Source organism: Mustela nigripes, chromosome 4, assembly GCF_022355385.1.
Source record: "Mustela nigripes isolate SB6536 chromosome 4, MUSNIG.SB6536, whole genome shotgun sequence".
In the NCBI taxonomy this organism is placed as follows: domain Eukaryota; kingdom Metazoa; phylum Chordata; class Mammalia; order Carnivora; family Mustelidae; genus Mustela; species Mustela nigripes.
The window spans coordinates 66,069,297-66,088,750 of NC_081560.1; the positions used below are offsets into that span (position 1 = coordinate 66,069,297).

General features: G+C 41.4%; 1 protein-coding gene across 1 annotated transcript in view; it reads left to right on the forward strand.

Annotated features, from left to right (window-relative positions):
- COL28A1 (collagen type XXVIII alpha 1 chain) overlaps positions 1–19,454 on the forward strand; it is a 153,997-nt gene that overhangs the window by 85,533 nt on the left and 49,010 nt on the right. The window contains exons 24-26 of the mRNA XM_059397539.1: positions 59–127; positions 12,507–12,575; positions 16,371–16,439. Coding sequence (XP_059253522.1) covers positions 59–127; positions 12,507–12,575; positions 16,371–16,439 — 207 coding nt within the window. The remainder of the gene's footprint in view (positions 1–58; positions 128–12,506; positions 12,576–16,370; positions 16,440–19,454) is intronic.

Below are 19,454 nucleotides of genomic sequence, written 5' to 3' on the forward strand. Positions count from 1 at the left end.
TTGATAAATACTGCGCATGACAAGGATGTTCACCCTCTCCCTTATTATATCATCTTAGGGACCTCGGGGACTACCAGGACCCCCTGGGCCCATGGGCTTACGTGGAGTGGGAGACACCGGAGCAAAGGTAAGATTTTAAAGTAGGCAGCATAGTAGCTTCTAAGAAGATGTTTTGTAGGTAAGTGAATTTGTCATGGTGAAATCTTTTTATCAGACATAATAGAGGAGCAGTGGCATCTAAAGAATTGATAGTTATTTATCTTCACCTATGGACTTCCGGGGGAATTTACACAAATTTGAACATGGATTAATTTAGTGGATTTTCTCCTTCTTCTCTGGTAGCAACTCTCAGATTCCTTTGATGCTTTGTTTTCTGTACCAAGGCAGAGTTAAGTCCAGAGCCCTCCTTCTTCTTTAGACATCTCTTCCCTGATCTCATCCAGCCCCACGGTTTTAACCACTACTCTCATGCTGATGCCTTTCAGATTTCTGTCTTTCCCCCTAAGCTCTGGTTGTACACATCTAGTTTCTTACCATATAACTTCTCTTGGATTTCTCAAAGACATCTCTAACCTAAGACCCAAAATTTAATTTAATTTTGATTTTCACCTCATAAGCCTATAAATGGCACCACCCATCTCATTCATGCCCAAGCCAGGAGACTTGAGTCATCTTTGCCCCTTCCTTTTCCTCTCTCTCCATGTCTAGTCTTTTGGTAAATGTTGTCAGTTCTCTTTTCAAAATACATTTTGATTCTAGCTGCTTTTCTTCTTCTGCTTCACTTGTCTGGGCCGTTAAAATAACCCCTCCATGGGCCTTCCCTCTTCTACCTCGGCCCTTCTGTTACCTGCCAGGCAGAGCTGTCTTGAATCAGATCAGAATACTTTCCTTCTCAAAAAACACTCTGATGGATTCTCTCTGCACTTAAAACAAGATCCTACTGCTTCCTATGACCTATGTATCCCTTCACGACCTGATTATAGTCCCTACCCCCTTCTCCTTTTTGCCGTCTGTGGGCTACGCTGGCCCACCCTATTTCAGTTCATTCTTGCTTCTGGGTCTTGGCTCTGTCAAGATGGTTCATTCTTACGGCCACAGCTCAAATCTTGCCTAACCTGAGCCTGATCACCTAAACAAAGGACAATTGTCTCTCCCTTCACTCATCACTCTCACATGCCCCTGTGGATGTCCTCCACAGCAAAACCACTTTTTCAAACCATCTTGCTCATTTACTGCTCTGTGGGTCCCACCAGAGTGTAGTTTTCCTGAAGGTAGGCTCTTTGTCTTGATCACTGCCAAATTCCTGGCACCAGAAGTAGCTGTGCCACCCAGTAGGCGCTGTGTAACATGTTGAGTAAGTGGAAAGTGAATGAACGATTACTATTACCCTAAAGAGAAAACATGTCTGTAGAAACATATCTACTTAGTTTTTCCAGTGCTTCTGGGTCATTAGAAAGAGATGTTCTAATTGCTCAATGTCAGCTTCTTGTTTTGATTTTTTGGTCTCTGCCCCAGCCTGTGGGAGAGACATCACCTTGCCGATGCTTCTGTACAGTGAGGCAGGGGCCCTTTTGCCTTCTCCTTGGGACAGTGAAAGGCGGGAGACCCATGGCACTAAGTATTGTCTATAAAGGGCAGCTTGACTCCTCTGTCTCTGTTAGCGTAATCACGAGAGCCAAGGGAGAGGGTGTGTCTGAAAGTACTGTGTAAACTATATGTAAACTATACAGAGGAGCACACGTGAGATACTTTTATCAAGGTTCTGGCTTGGTCTGATTCAGAACTGAATCCAATCCTCTAACATATCTTGACAGTGTCAATAAACCATACTGAAGGTATGGAGAGAAGGAAGCATACTTGGGTATGGTAGTATTCTTTTTTTTTCCTTAAAGCATAGTCATCTGTCAAATGTTAAAGTTTAAAAATTGGAAGACATTTCAATATGTAAACTTTGCTGTTTTCTGCTCTGAGTGGAGCATGGGTAAAAACTTTTGTTATTATATAAATTATTATGTAAATATTCCTTTAGTGAGGAAAGTAGAAACTTATTTAATTTATGGCATGAAATAAAATCTATTAAATAAATTAAATTAAATGTATTAAATGTATATTGGAATGTGTTTGTATTCTAATAGAAACATGATCATTTATACTTCCACTGAATAGGTTATTATATTTTAGATAATATACATAGTATATACCTATGATAATACCTATATAGATGTATATAGACAGTTAATATCTATATATTTAGGTAGGTATACATAGTATATACATATACATATAAATTATACTATTAAGTTACTGCTCTACATTTAGCAATGATTATAAAGGCAGGCAATTATACATAGAAAACATTTTTTTTTTAATTTGCTTCTTGTGAGTATTCTATTATGTCAGGTCATTTAACATACAAACTAAAACGTTTAGTAAATGATTCCATATACTGGTTTTCTCTGAAAGTCCCCTATATTCACTATCATGTACATTTTAGGCAGAGGGAAGTCAAGAAAAAGCTTGTTCCTTCAAAATTTTACATTGCCTGTTTTACTTTTTGAAACAACCAACATATTGCCATAGATGTGTATTAAGGGAGACTCATCTCTGTTGGCCCACACGGAAGGCTGAGGGGAGGCAGCGTCAGACAGCTCATTCCTAGCTGAGGGGAGGAGAGAATATTGGCTAGGATCTGCCTCCCCCCTCCCCCAGCCCACTCTCAGCTGCCTTTCCTTTCTCTCTTTGACCTCATCCTGTGGCTGCTGAGAAAAAGTTTTATCCTGGAAATCATGCAAGCTGGTCTTAGAATTAAAGAACTTGGATCACAAACTTGGAAATAAAGGAAATCCTAAAAGCAAACACCAGCTTTTAAATAATTTTCAATATCATCTCTCGTCTTTGGTAGGGGCCTTAAAGTCTTTATGTCATCTTTTTCTCTGAAGAAAACTTTTGGAAACACACACACACACAGAGAGAGAAAGAGAGAGAGAAGTAAAGAAAGAGAGATATTTAGAAAAGTTTAATTCCACCTAACTTTGTTCTTCTGGTTTAGTAAGGTGGAGGTGAGACCCTCAAAGTACCTAAAGGTGTCAATGGTAGTGAAAGCAGTGGTCTCAAATGTATGCAAAATTCACCTCCTTTCATTCTGACTTAAAATACCAGAGAAATTGTAAGTATGTGGGAGTGTGTCTGTGTGTATGTATAATTGTATAGAGATACATATCAGATATGTTTTTCATTTAAACTCCGTGTAGTCACCTTAAAATTCTGGCCTAAAAGCGCATTAACTTACAAAACAAATGTGTTTTGAAATGAGGAAACCATTAAGGTTGACAATTTATGGTAGGTTTTGGTGCTATTTAGTTAATGGTGCTATTTAGGCACATGTGTTTAGCATATGACACAGACATTAGAATCAAAGCTTCTGTGTTTCAAAACCTATCAGAAGCAGTCCCTGACATCTTGCACCCTTGTGGTGCTCTCTGGCTTTTTTCCAAGGGGAAGAATTCCATATGACATCAGTGGTTATAGTAGTTTTATATACAGTTAACTTCAATTGCATCTGAATTTTGACAAGGCTTCTGAAAGACTTCTAAAATTCTTATAAAAACTACATTTCTAAGTAGATAGGAGATACAGTTTTAAAAATCTGCTTTTGACACATGCCTAGAAGAGAAACTGACAACTTATTTTCTTGCTGAATGGGAAGCGCTCACCTAGTGCCCAGTTCCCCGGACCCGGACTTGTTTGTTGATGGAGAAGGCAAGCTCAAGGATCTTTTTTCGTGCTGCCTGTACTTTTTCACTGAACCCCTATAGACAAAAAAGATGCTTTGTGATTTGGGGACTATCATTATGTGACCCTCACCTGCCTTTGAGAAGTTCACTTGACTCTTTGCTCCTGTATTTTCACCTGCAAAGGCTCAAGAGGTACATGGGACCCAGGGGCTGAGCCACTGATATCTCTGAGTGTGAGAGTTTACCCCTGGCCTCCTAGAAGAGACATGCAAGGAGTGCCTCCCCTGAGCTCCGTAAGGGCAGGTACATCTGCCACGTATCTCTCTCAGCTCTTTTAGCCCCCTTCGGCGTGCTAGTTCATCAGAGAAGGAGCCATTTCTTCCCTGAAACTTTGGAGCAGGTGAGCTGGGGCCAAGAAAGACAGTAAGCACAGAGGGGCTCTAACCTGACTGTTAGGGCCCTCAAGGGGCTTCTTCACCATCAAGTGGTTGGAATAAAATCTGTGGGTAGGAAGCATATGTTGGGTTGTTGCTATTATTATTGCATACTATGTCAATAGACATTATATACTACCTAAATATTTCTAGGATATCATTGCATTTTAAACTACCCCCTTGTTTTATAGGTAAGGAGATAAGGAAGCAGAAAGGCTGAACACCTTGCCCTTTTACAAGAGAAACAGTGTTGATACTATATTGTGTCATGTGTCAGAGGGAGACTATGAATATGGATGAATGAATGCAGACGAAATGAATGAATAAATCAGAGCAGAGAGACTGACTTGCCCTGATCTGCAGATGCTTCATTTTCAAAGCTATCTTCTAGATATCTCGGCATATAGTGAGATTGTTTTTCCTTTCCAGGCAGCCAACCTTTCCCATCATCCAAACTTAAATTACATAAACATTAATGAGAGGCACAAACCCAAACCCAGAAGAGTTTAACATTTTTTAAAAGCTTTAAATATTTGCGTATTGTAAATACATGCTTTATTTGACAAAATTGGTCCATAGTCATAAATTAAAATGCAAGGCTCTGTGAAATTCCACTGAGTGTCATTATTCTAAAAATGTTCCCAGCATTTGAATTGCCCCTCTGTTCTCTGCAATGGCTCACATATGTGCACACCACCAACAGGCCGTGGCAGAACAGAGGAGCGATTCACACAGAGCTGCATTAGGAATTTGTGAATTCCATTGGTGGACATGGACTGGACAAGAAACTCCATTTTGAACAGTCTCTGACAAGGAGGGCTGGCCTTGGATACAGACTTCATGACAGTGACGTTAAGCATCTGCGACTACAGGTTGGAGCAGGAGAAACCCACCTCCCATAACAGGACTGCAAAATTGTGACAGGCAAGATAATCAGCTCAAAACCAGGACTAATTAGAGCCAGAGCCATATCAAGTTGAAATACCAAGCAACTTGACCTTTAAATTTCAGAAAAGGTCACATTCAAGACCAGGAAAACTTGACTAGGTGACTTTTCAAGGTTATTCCCCAATTCAGTTCCATGCACGTTCTTTAAAATCAGAGCTGTATTTGGTCTGTGTTGTGACCTTCAAGGCTGCTTTCATCTCTCTTTGCTGTTTTCCTAGCTCTGCATTTCTCTCTCCAGCAGTACATACATACCACCTCTCTCTTCAGCCCTGGAGACACACAATAAATCCTACTAGCATTGGCTACCCGTCAACACATTTTTATTTTCAGTCATTCAGACTAGAGAAGTTCTCCCTCTGTGGGAAACTATATTGAATATCATTACAAGAGAGCCTTCTCTTCTCTCTGTCATTAGGAACAATATTAGAATTTCTATTTTCAAGATTCCCAATGTAGCTAAATAAGAAAGACTCTACCTCTTCAGTGAGATTCTCAGCACCGTGGCACAGGGGACTCTTTTGTTCATCTTTGATGAGTTGATTTTGAGAAAAGAAACAATCAAATTGTTGACTGTCTCCTCTTCTTCCAACACTCCCCCCCAACCATCCTAAAGCAAGTTTTTAAATTATCATGGACTTTGAAACACTGAAGCTTGGGGGTGAATATTAAAGCTCTAGGAGAGAAATTAGTTGGAAGAATGGAAATTATTTAAAATATTTTGAAAATACATTGGGAAAATATGCTAAAGCAAACGTTATTATGATCTGAGTGCTTGTTTTCTAGCACCTTCTTCATTATTTTCACATCTCCCTGATAATTGGGCTGATAACTGTTCCTGTCTCCCTTTTCACATTAAAGGGTGTCGGTGAAAAGTGGCAGAGTGCTGTGACAAAGTCCAGTCAACAACCAATACGCATTCTCAGTATCAAGTTGTCTATTCAGAAGCTTACAAAAAGCTAAATTTCCATGGCCATCCTGGCAGGTACGGCAGAGTTACCAGACCAGTGCCTAAGTTCATTACAGAATCCACTCCAGAGCGGTGCTTATGTTTGCGGTAACTAAAGCCTTTGTAGTTAGATCTTAATTTTATTTAGAAGCCAGAAATGATGGCGCCTGGGTGGCTTATTTGGTTAAGTGACTGCCTTCATCTCAGATCATGGTCCTGGAGTCCTGGGATCGAGTCCTACATCAGGCTCCCTGCTCAATGGGGAGTCTCCTCCCTCTGACCCTCCCCCTTCTCATGCTCTCTCTCTCTCATTCTTTGTCTCTCAAATAGATAGATAAAATCTTAAAAAATACAAAACCAGAAAGGAAGAAACATGAGGCAGTTGTTAATCATCACGTTGACTTATGAGTTATTTTGAAACTCAGTCATTCCCTGGTTTCATTTGGTAGAATCTTGAGTACTATTCCTGGGGAAATTTTTTAGCAGCTCATTCTTTTAATAGTGAATTCAGTTTGCTTTTCATTATCCCCCAAGTAGAAAAGCATGAAATCCCTTTTAGAACAACTGTAACCTGCTTCCACAGTCCTCCCAAGAGTGGCAGGGACCTAACAGGCATAGACTAAGGGTGAAGCAGGGATTAGAGCCTCGTCTATGCTGTGGTGGGGGTGGGGGAAGGCAGTCTTATTGGGCTACTTTGTCTTGAAGAGCACTATCTTCTCAAATATCTTATTTAAATCTTATAAAATCCAGAAGGTATAATAGATTGTTTCCTCCTCCCTCTGAGGGGACCTCTGTTACTTACTAGCTGTGTGACCTCAGCAAGTTACTTACTCTCCCTGGGACTTAGCCTCCTCCTCTGTGGTCTGGATAATGATGCCCACCTCACAGGCTTATTCTGAAAAATTAATGGAAGAATGTCTATAAAACATTTGAATGAATTCTAACACACTGATGTCATAGTAGTCATCACAGTGTGCCTTACTCTGCCAAATCAAGTGTATCGCAGTATGGATACAGAAAAAAATAAGAATTGGTATAGGTAGAAGATCTGTAAAGAGATTAAGTAAAGACATTGGGGTAAACCACAAAACTGAGCAGTGGCAACGATGGGGAGAGGGAGAGGCTAGTCTTAGACAGCTGGGCACTGTACATGTGGTGAGGTCCTCTCAGGGATGCGGTTTTGAGGATGCTTTCTTTCCTCTCCTTGAGAGAGTATGACCAACTGAATGTAGGAAAAGGACTTTCACAGCCACAGACCTATGGTCTTTGCATTAAATGGTAGCTGGAACAAAGTCTATGGAGACTTGAGCGTTTTGCCTCCAGCTCTCACCAACACCAAGAAGGGAGGTGGGACCTGGAGTCTGACCTGGGTTTGGATTGCTGCTGGCTGCATGGTTTCTAGGAAATCATGTATCCTTATCTGGAAGTCTCAGTTTCCTTTCTATAAAATGAAGTAAGCTGATGCTGGGATAATGAATGAAAAGTACCTGCCACATAATACATTTAATAAATGTTAATTATTATTTATTTTATTATTAATTATTGTAATTTTAGTGTTGCCAAAGCAAAGGTTTACCAATGAGAAAAAAAGAATGAATGTGATAGTGCATTTGGTTTCTTTTCCTTTCTATTAAAAAGTGAAGTTTGCGGTATTAATGGTTCCCAGGGCCATCATAAGATTATGTATGATTTTTAAAGGTGTTGAAATCAACCACTCTACAGGGTTATGATCTAGGGAAAACTTTCACTGAATCATTTGTTAAATTCACATGTACAAGTACTACAGGGAGTTAGTTCTAAAGTTGGCCATTTCCTGTGAAAACGGAGGAGTATCTCAAGTCTAGAATTCCTTTTGTGGGCCAAGAGGAAGCTCTGGGCGATCTAAATAGTTTTGTTTGTTTGTTTGTTTTGTGGATGGTAGAGGTAGGACTTAGGCTATGTGGTCTTACAAAATTTGTGGATATAGTCCAAAAGGGCAACTCCAGAATTAGTTTTCAGGGCTGTTTATTATCTCCTGATGCAAGGGCTCCCTCTGCAGGCTCCAGTAACTCTCAGCTCTTGCATGGGAAGCTAAATCCAGCTGTGTAAGTGCCTGTCGTAATTCCTTTTATTTGCGATTGTCATGCCAACCACTGACAATAAAATCATACGTCTGAAAGTGTCATGGTGAATGTATTTCGTAGGTACCACTGGTGCTGCATTGTGGCAGACCGGGTGCTATCAAATGGTGAAGTGAGTTTGGACCATGGTCCTCTTGTAGGTCCTCACTGGGTGTTGTGGCCTTCTAGGGGCACATGGCCAAAGGAACCAAAGACAGAATACATCTTCAAGACCACACCATATGGGGAGACACTATTTCTGTGGATTCCCATAGCTCATTAAGTACTCGATATTCCCATCTATTAAAAAGTACGGTACATGGGGCACCTGGGTGGCTCAGTGGGTTAAGTCTCTGCCTTCAGCTCAGGTCATGATCCCAGGGTCCTAGGATCGAGCCCCACATGGGGCTCTGTGCTCAGCAGGGAGCCTGCTTCCCTCTCTCTCTCTCTCTCTCTGCCTGCCTCTCTGCCTACTTGCGATCTCTGTCTGTCAAATAAATAAAATCTTTATTTAAAAAAAAAAAAGTATGGTACAGAAACACCAAAGGACAACCCTAAACTATGTTACAGACCAACTGTAATGTCTGCAGAGTATGTTAAGCTAAGACTTGATTTAAAGTCCATCAGGTAAATAAATGCATATATCAGATTCTATTTACATAGGTCAAAAGATCATAAAAGATTATTTGGATAGATAAAACACAGCTATATGTCAACAATTATATGGATAAAGATAGCTTATTTGAGGGAAACACTGTAGCACCATAGATGATGTGAGAAACATGCTATCAAAGTTCATTGGCCAAGGTTCAAGGACAGAAAGGGCAATTAGGAGTCCACAAGGTCTGCACTCAGGGAAACTGAGTAAGAGAGAGAATGAACAGCACTAGTAAACCCAGACAAGGCTGGCTTGAAGTACATTCACTCGCAACTTATTTCAACTGTGTTTCCCACTTGCTTTCCCACCTGGGCTCAGTGTGTGTGTGGGTGCGTGTGTGTATGTGTGTGTTTATTAGTATGACTGATACTAATAGAGAATGAAGTTTTAACTAAAATCTTCACAATATCATGAATTACAGAGTGTCGAATTCTTTCTTAAGAGAAATATTACTCAATAAAAAAATCTCCTACCCTGTCTCCATATTCTAAATTTTTAAAAGGTATGTAACATTTGGGACATAACCAAGAATGCGTGAAAGATATGTAAGTTCTAATGATACTGAATCCATCTGTGTGCTTTCATCCTTTGCCAATCTTTCTATCTCTAAAATCTTGTATTCTTCTCCTTATGAACAGTGAACATCATGGCAGCCTTTCCTCACCTTTACTGGTGAGGTTTTTATTGGATGTCATTCACAGATCTAAAAAAATACTGTTACAAACATTTTATTATGAAGATTATTATGTATGTGTCGAAGTAGAAAGACTAGTAAAATGAACTCCTATTTACCCATCACACTTGAGCTAATATCACTGTGGGGTCAATCCTGTTCCACCATCCTCTTCCCCTTCTTCCACTGCGTTCCTCCAAAGCAAATCCCAGACATCTCCCATATAAAGGCTTAGCATTTATCTCTCAAATATAAAAGCTCTTTTTAAGAAAACATAACTGCAGTACCATTAGCAAACTTAAAAAACATTAGTAATTCTTTAGTATCATCAAACATCCAGTGTTCAGATTTATCAGCTTGTCTTACAGATTTGTTACAGTTGGCTTGTCTGAATTGGGCTCCAAATGATGTCCACACATTGCATTCGATTGAGATGCTTCTTAAATCTCTTTTAAGCAAAGGTTAGTCATCCTTTGTTTTTCCCTTGTGCTTTCTGTGTGGATGAGCTCCTTGTCCTTGAGGGTCTTGTCGATGCTATTCCTACGGTGTCGACACGTTTCTATGTCCTGTGGTTGTCAGATTTAGAGACCTGCTCAAATACGGGTCCTAATTTTCTTAGCAGAAGGCTTTCCAGGTGGGCTTGTGGACTCCCCATTGTGCCACATCCACCATGTCCAGTTGGGGGCCCTGTGCTTCCAACCTCATCAGGAAAGGGCCGAGGTGAATAGCAACACAAGAGGGAGCCATTGTATCTGGGGTGGGGTTCACAGTAACCAGGCAAAGCATTCTTTTTGACAAAACATCAAATGGTTCTCGGTAGACTCTATTGAAATATGTTTACCTGGGTTCTGTTTGGCTGGTGGGCGTCAAAATGAAGCAAGTGTGTGAATCAGTCAGGGATAACTGGAGACTCTCCCCCAGTGAATTTATGCTCCCTCTGAAGGTACATATCTTGAGTCAGGAGACTCAAGAAAGGAGAGACAACAGAAATGTACAGGAACATGTTCTCTACTTGGAGCTCTTGATAAGTGATCATTTCAGCTGGGAGAAACTTGGGGTCACTCAAAGGTGGGAATCAGAAGGAGAGAGGTGTTAGGGAGATAATTAGTACCTGCACTCACAAAAGCAGCTGTGGACTATGAGGGAGAGATGGAGACAGGTGACCAAAATCATAAAAGTGGCTTGCGGGCACAAGGGAAATAGGTAATTATGAAATTAGAGATAAGAAGCATTAAGTTGGCAATGAAGTTTACATCTTTTCCTTTTCTTTTAAGGCCTTGTTTTCTCTTTAGGATTTATAAGTAAAAAGCAAAGTTAAATGAGGATGGGCTGTTTTGCTAGATAAACAATTTCATAATTTCTTATAATCCATGATTTTGCACTGTTGCAATCTAGAAGCTATTTAGCTCCAAACAGAACATGAATGAAATGGGACCTCAGGCAAAGAGCTTGGGAGATTTACCTTCAAAGCCTGGCTGGCTTTGGCTTCTTTCTTCCTCTTCTTCTTCTTTATTTTCTTTATAATTTTGTTGAGACATATTTTATATATCCTAGAACTCACACACTCCAATTATATGTTTCAATGATTTTTAAAGGAAATTTAGCAAGTTGTAGGCCTTACTATAAATCAGTTTTAGAACATTTTCTCCCCCCCCAATAAAATCCCTTGTGCCCATATACAGTTAATCTTGTCCTAGTTCCTGTTCCTCATCCCAGGCAATCATGGATTTATTTTCTGTTTCTATAGATTTGCCTTTTCTGGACATTTCATACAAATGGAATACAGTATGTGGTCTCATAGATCAGGCTTCTTCCACTGAGAATAAAACAAATAAATAAATCCTTAAAACAACAACAACACACAGCTGGGGTGAGGCATTAATATTTCCCAAGTGCCTCCTCAGCTAGATAGGCACAATGGCACAAAAGAGGGAGCCATTTTATCTGGGGTAGGCTTCTCAGGACCCAGGCAAAGAAGACAATTATTTCTGGTAAAACATTGAATGGTTCTGGGTAAAATCTATTGAACTGTGTGTAATTGTGTATTATGTATTATGTGGTCACGATACAATAGATTGTGTGTCTCTATCACAGTCTCTAGACACTGTGATCGAGACACTCGTATTCTTTGTCTTACTTCCCTGTCGTCCTCAGGAAACCTAAGTGTGATTTTGTGTATATCTGATGAATGTACTGAGGTTCAGAAATGTTAGATGAGTTAGTCATCGCTGTAACACAGGGTTGTCATGAGTACTGAATTACATCCAGTAACTTGTACGAACATGCAGGGCAGAGTTCTGGGTACACAGAAGGCGGCTAATGAAGAGATTGTAATTTCTGTTCGTTCACATCTCACACAGATCCAACCACAGGGCCTGAGCTGCCCTAATCAGGCCCCACCACTCTTCTGGGCTAGATGCCTGTTCTAAAAGGCTTTAGGGGATCTGCAAAGCTTATATAGAACTTATCCTGTAACCACAACTGCTTCTAGGGCAGAAATATCTCAAAGCTCATCCTTGACCCCTAGTAGCATAATTTTTGTTGCATAAAATACTAAAAGCAACTAGTTCAGGATGGGGTTACAGCTTTCAATGGTTTCTTTTTATTCTCCTCTCTTCTTTCTCCCTCCACTCACAATGGCGGCACTTCTCCAAACTCCAGGAAGGGAGTTATCAAAAAGTACATTGAGGTTGTCAGAAGTTAACTAACTTGATTGCTTTGAAATGGACCCGTATCAGTTGGCTGGAAGGTTCCTTAAATGGCAATAAGAAATGAAAACAAAAGGTAATAACACTCCCTTTGTCAAGTAGAGGAAAGTGATCTGCAAGAGAAGGGCTCAATATCTTAGTCAAATTCAAGGATTTGGGTTTTAAAATATATTTTGATATATGAAAGTTTATACAAAATATTTTTAACATGAAATATAACATTTTATATAAACTATACAACATAAAGGTTTTTTTTCTTGTTGTTTGTCTCAGGTCAGTAACTTGTCATTTATTGTGTCTTTTCAGGGAGAGCCTGGTGTCAGAGGCCCCCCAGGCCCCTCTGGGCCTCGGGGCATAGGAACCCAAGGGCCAAAGGTGAGTCTTTAAGTCTGTGCTCTGCATGAAGTTCAGGTACCATCCGTGCCAAACGAGTGAACATTAACTTCCTAGCACATGTTTATTTTAGTGTTGACTTGTTTTTTCTGGAGTGCTGATGAGAAGGCTTATTTTCTCATATTACGTAGCTTTCAGGAAAATTGTTTAAGGGTGTAAAGGCATTTACTTCCCCCAAAGAAATTAGAAAGTGTCTCTTTAGAAAGTGGTTGCAAAATGCTCAAAATATTTCCAGTTTTCTTAGAGGCTGTGCCATCATTAAGGAGCACATTTTCCCTCTAGTCAGAGGGACCTCAGCTGGCCCTTCAACAGAATGCCTGCTAATCTGTCTGTTGTGTCAAATGTGCATAGTACACTCTGTCAGGGCCACAGGGCCAGGGTCTAGATTTACTGTCCCCATGGAAGGTGAGAGAAACTTCCTCAGACTCCCTTTGCTCTCGTTTCTATTTCCCTTTCTTTTCTTTTTATTTATTTATTTATCAGAGAGAAAGAGAGAGCGAGAGCAAGCACAGGCAGACAGAATGGCAGGCAGAGGCAGAGGGAGAAGCAGGCTCCCTGCCGAGCAAGGAGCCCGATGCGGGACTCGATCCCAGGATGCTGGGATCATGACCTGAGCTGAAGGCAGCTGCTTAACCAACTGAGCCACCCAGGCGTCCCTCTATTTCCCTTTCTTTTGTTGTCTCCAATCTGGTGGTTATTCATCCTTTCCTTCTCACAATCCAGGGTTTTTCAAAGAGGGAGACCTTGTCCTCCCTGGTTTGCCCTAGGGGGACATTTGGCGATGTCTGGAATCATTTCTGGGTGTCACAGCAGGGGGAGGAGTGCTGCTGGCATCCAGTGGGAAGGGGCCAGAGATGCTGCTCCACATCCTAGAGCCCCCAGCTCAACGTGGGAATAGCGCAGAGGTCGAAGAGCTGTGTTAACCCTTGATTCACGTGCTCAACAAATAATTCTTTGATTTGTTCAAAAACTAAAATGAAGAGGTATCAGGTATGTTCATAGGGAGAACAGGTGTCAATGAGCCACATGTTACAAATTCAAATTTCAAATACCTATGTTTGTGACCGGAATGCCCCACATCAGAGAAGGCAGGGCAAAGGCCTTATGAATCAAAGATTTTACTGAGGATCCTAGAATTACCAAGATTCTTAGTTTATCTTTTTTTGTCCATCGACTTCATTTTGGCAGTTGGTTTCTTTTTATTCCTAACTTTCTGGATCACTTCACATGGATAAAAATCCTCCCAAGATGTTCATAGTTATTATCACTCGGTGGTGGAAAGAAGGGTCTATTTTTTCTTTGTTGTTGTCCTCTTTATTTCTGTTCTTAATTTTTTTTTTCAATGAGCAGGTGTTCCTCAATTAGAAAAAATAAATAGAAAAAATAATAATTAGAAAAAATAAAGCTTTTTCTGTAGTGGAAAGAAAAAAAAAAAAGGCTGTCTTATACAGTAACTTCTATGAATCCAGCATTTCTCAAAGCTTGTTCCATCAAAATTTAATTAACAAACTTCTGGAATAAAAAAAGTTAAGCTTATCTCTCTATTGTGGGACTTCTTAGAGGCTTTCATATATTTCTATGGGCATAGTTGAAGACATTGTAGGTTCAGATCAAGACTACCACAATAAAGAGAGTCCAATGAATTTTTTGATTTCGCAGTGCATATAAAAGTTATGTTGCCATTATATTCTAGTCTATTAAGGGTGCAATAGCATTATGTCTAAAAAAAAAAAACCCAATGATTATATCTTCATTAAAAGTTCTTTGTTGCTAAAAATGTTAACCATCATCCGAGCTTTTGGCAAGTTGCCATCTTTTTGCAGATGGAGGGTCTTGCCTCCATGCTGATGGCTGTTGACCAATGAAGAGTGTGGTTGTTGGAGGTCGGGGTGGCTGTGGCAATTTCTGACAATAAGACCACAATGAAGTTTGCCACCTTGGTTGACTTTTCCTTTCACAAACGATTTCTTTGTGGCATGCGTTTGACAGCATTTTACCCAGAATAAAACTTCTTTCAAAATTGGAGTCGTTCCTCCCAAACCCTGCCACTGCTTTATCAACTAAGTTTATGTAATTCTAAATCCTTTGTTATCCTTTCAGTGAATCTTCACATTTCTTGCAAAACGTATTTCTTAAGTAAGAACTTGAAAGTCAGATTTACTCCTTGATCCACGAGCTGCAGAATGGATGCTGGCTTAGCAGCCATGGAAACGTTCATCTCATCATCCTCTTCCACCAAGAACTCTTGAGTTACTAGGTGCACTGTCGATATTTTTTTTTTTTTAAGATTTTATTTATTTGGCAGAGAGAAATCACAAGTAGGCAGAGAGGCAGGCAGAGAGAGAGAGAGGGAAGCAGGCTCCCTGATGAGCAGAGAGCCAGATGCGGGGCTCCATCCCAGGACCCTGAGATCACGGCCCGAGCCAAAGGCGGAGGCTTTAACCCACTGAGCCACCCAGGCTCCCTTCTAGCTTTTAATTTAAAGTGAGAGATATGTGACTCTTCCTTTCACTTGAACACTTAGAGGACACTGTAGGGTTATTAATTGGTCTTATTTCAGTATTATTGTGTGTAAGGGTGTAGGGAGGCCTGAGGGGAGGGAGAGAGAGAGGGGAATGCTATGGAGCATAGGGGAATGGCTGATGGAACAACCAGAACAGTACTATCATTTATCATTAACTTAGATATCTTAAATGGGTACAGTTTGGTGCCATAAAACAATTATAATAGTACCATCAAAGATCACTGATCAGAGATCACCATAAGCAATACAAGAACAACGAAAAAGTCTGAAATATTGTGAACATTACCAAAATGTGACACGGGGACAGAAAGTGAGCAAATGCTATTGGAAAAATAGCATGGCTAGACTTGCCTGACACAGCGTGGCCACAAACCTTCAGTCTGTAAAAAAGCAGTATGTGGGGAGCCAAATAGGAAAGCGCCAGGAAACAAGGTAGGCCTGTATGCACTTGGGGTCTCCAAGGAGAGGCACACACATGGTATACAACACTTTCCAATCTCATTTGACCACAGAAGTCTTTCCTCAAGAAGCATGGAGTTCACTGATGTTGTAGAAAACACATACTGGGAAATGAGGTACTTTTGCTTCATTGACCTATTTTCCTTTCTGCTGAATCTTTAACTGCAACCTCAGGGAATAGCTCTCCATATGGAAATGGAGAAACATAGGAGAGGCTACACAGAATTATGTGTGAGCGGTCTTCACAGCCCTAGTGTTCTTGGGGTTGGTGGTAGGGCAGCTAGAGGAGCCCAAAGAGACAAGGATACTGGACCAAATGCTTCTGCTTAGGCCAAACAGCTCTGCCTTGCCTTTTTACCTGAATCTGGATTATGCATAATATTTTTGCAAGGGTTCTGTGGCTTAAAATTGGGGGGAAAACACTGGGTTTTTTTGTTTGTTTTTAAAGATTTTATTTATTTCTTTGACAGAGAGAGAGAGAGATCACAAGTAGGCAGAGAGGTAGGCAGAGAGAGAGGGGGAAGCAGGCTCCCTGCTGAGCAGACAGCCCGATGCAGGGCTCGATCCCAGGACGCTGAGATCATGACCTGAGCTGAAGGCAGAGGCTTAACCCACTGAGCCACCCAGGCGCCCCGGGAAAACACTGTTTTATATAAGATACGATATAGCTTCATGGGGCACATGGATGTTGGTCCTGATCTGACCAAAGTAAGAAGGAAGCCAAGAGCAGTAATGCATTGTTCCTTTCTAAACCTTCTCATACTTCTCTTCAATTTCTCTTCATCTTCCAACAGGGAGACATTGGGCAGAAAGGCTTGCCTGGCCCTCCTGGTGCCCCTGGCTATGGATTACAAGGAATTAAAGTAAGTGGATGCGATCACTTGAGTCACATCTCAGTTCATGAAAATGATGAGATTGTGGATAATACCAAACGTGGCTACTTTGAAATGAATTTAAATTTAATATGAGCTTAGCAGTTAAAATTGCCTCCAGTACTTAGAGACACAATCCAGAAGTGTAAAAATGCTCTAAGTGTATTCGTTTCACGAACAGGAGATATTACCTAAATTGGTTGGTGAGACATTTAGGGGTTACAGTGGGTTTGTCATCCTTGCTGGTCTCTGAGCCGAGTGGAGAACGTATGCCCAGCTGTGTGTTTGCTCCCTGTCTCTGTCTCCATCTCTCACCTTCCTCGCGGGTATCTTCCATTCTTAGCCCAGGGCTTTCTAGTCTTAGCTCACAGTGGAACTGCCTGGGGAGCACTATGAATAATACAGGTGACCTACCCCAGAAAAATGAGATCCGAATCTCCAGCACTAGCGCTTGAACACTGTGGGTGTTCCATATGGGTGAAAGCCCCCAGGTGATTCTCCTGCACATCCAGGGTGAGAACTCTGGCTCTGGGTGCTGAGTCTGTGTCACTGGAATTCACAGCTCCCTGGGTTCCTCACTCTTCCTGTCTCAACAGCCATAAGCGCATCCAGCAGTGAGGGACTGCCGGGGTGGCCCAGACCACTATAGACAAGATATGGCATCTGAAGGCTCCTAGGCAACCTCAAACAATATCCTCTTCTACATCTCTTGTGTTGATTGATTTTTAATTTTTATTTCTTACTTGCTCATTCTCCTTCTATTTTCTCCCAAATAAACTTCTATGGTTTTTTTTTTTACCACATGGAAGCTTCGAAACAGAGTAATTCATTTGCTAGATAATTGATATTGACTCTTAAAAAGTGGAAACATTCACAGTCAATTCTTTTTCAAATAGAATGTCCTAGGAAGTAGGAGACAGTAGGAGCTTGAGATAATAATTGTGAAAAATCCTGTGTTGAAAATAAATCACCTGTTCCTCTTCCTGCATAGAGAGTGAGCTTAGTCAAGAGCAAAAGTCATATAATTTGTGTTAGAGCTTTCCCTCTACCACACAGCGTCTAGGGCTTCCGCAGCTGGTCTTCTGAACAACAGCTGCCCATCGGTAGGGCTGAAGATCAAGGGAATGCCCGACAGTTAGCATGTTGCTGATGTACCAGCTCTGGAAAATACAGCAAAAAAACCACTTCCTTATAAACAACATTACTCTCATGCTTAGTCTTAAAATTCTACAGTTAAAAAATGGTAACATTCTATAGATGCCTTTGCATAAATCTGTGAAGGCAATGAACCCGTGCTTGGCCACCGGTCTTTTCACCATTAGCTCAACTCACACGTGCTGGTAGTTCCTTATCATAACTGTTCAATCCAGGGCCAGCGTTGTCCTTTTCATTTTCAGGAGAAAATCTTCCTTATTCCACAAGCAGCACCATGGGTGGCACTTAATCCTCACCAACTCTGACTCTGGTGCCCTCCCCTCCTCACCACTTGTCCTTTTTTTATGATCCTCCCCACCCCCAGGGTACGCTATGTTCAATGTCTGTCTTGAGGGAGATTCTGGGGTGAAGCCTACCACGACAGGGAGAGGGCCAAAATTAAAACTGTCACATATCCAGGGTGAGCAGAAATGAGATCATCTTTTCTTCCACTGAGGGCTGTGACCCAATCCTACTTGGCAGGGAGCCCTGACCAAGGCTGTCTCATAAAACCTCTCTAGACTTATTGGATCACTTGGCATCCTGTCAACAGAGGGCAAACCTATTTTACTCAAGACTGCCACCTCATTTTCTTGACCCTGGGTCATACCACTGCTGTAAAAGGAAGGGAACTGAAAGATCTAGTTGTTGGTGTTCCTCTGAGTCATTTTAAGAATAAGCGATGAGGGAAATGTCATTTCTTACGTTCATTTGTTGACCTATTTCCCACCTCTTTCTAAACCCATCCGAATTAGTAAAACACATCTGTTGGTATATCGGTTGCTAAGTCTCTAATTGAAGGCCTTGTTGCTGTTGACCTTTAACCTTGGGGTCTGATCCATGCATGCCCTGTCTCTCATGCTGTCCCAACCCTGGGGAAAATAAGGGCTTGGGCTACAATCACAGAAGTGATATGTTCCAGCACTTGCCTAACTTTGCTGCTCAAATATTGTGTCTTCAGACCGTCACTCATCAACTAACCAACCAATCAACAATCAATACTGGTTGAGCACCGTCTATGTCAGGCAAAAAGCCTAAATGCAATATAAAATGGTGAATGAAGAGACGTGAATTTAGTCATGGCATTTATAGACTATAGGATAATCATACTCTGAGCTCTGAGAGTATGGAGGGGAGGCACATAGAATAAACTGGGTTTACAGTAGGCCAAAGTTATAAGTGTAGTCTGAATCCCAAGAGCAACTAAAAGTCAGGGCAGGATGATATGACCAGACAGGTATTAGAAAAGACTCACTCTCTCTACCATCTGTGGAATGGATGTGCATGACTGCAAGGAATGTGCGTGCTGCTCTTCCCGTGACCCCATGTATTCTTCTGATTCTCCAAGCAGAAGAGGGTGGCCTTCTGGCAACCCTCTCTTCCCACCTCTCCTGAAGCTCTGGGACCATACATGGGAAACATGAGGACATTATGAGCCCACTCTCCTTGGTCACCAGGGCAGTGTCCTGCAGTTTCTCTGCAGTCCCCTCTGTGACTCGGCAGGCTCTGCACTACAGAGAAGCTCTGGCTGCTTTAGACTTGTCAGTGCTTTCTTTCAACTACTGATGTCTGTTGATTGAATGGATGACTATGGGATTATGGCTCCTTGGCCTTGGTCTTTCAGGTTCATGGCATAGGCTGGGAGGTGATTTGATGCCACCATCTTGTCCCATTGTGAACACTGACCATTCCCCTAGATATGGACTGTAGATCTGCCGGGAATCCTCCATATGAAGTCAGGAGGGAGAAGAAATGGGGTGGGGTCTCAAGGGATTCCTTGTTCTGTCAACTAGCCCTTCTAGGGGCCAGGTA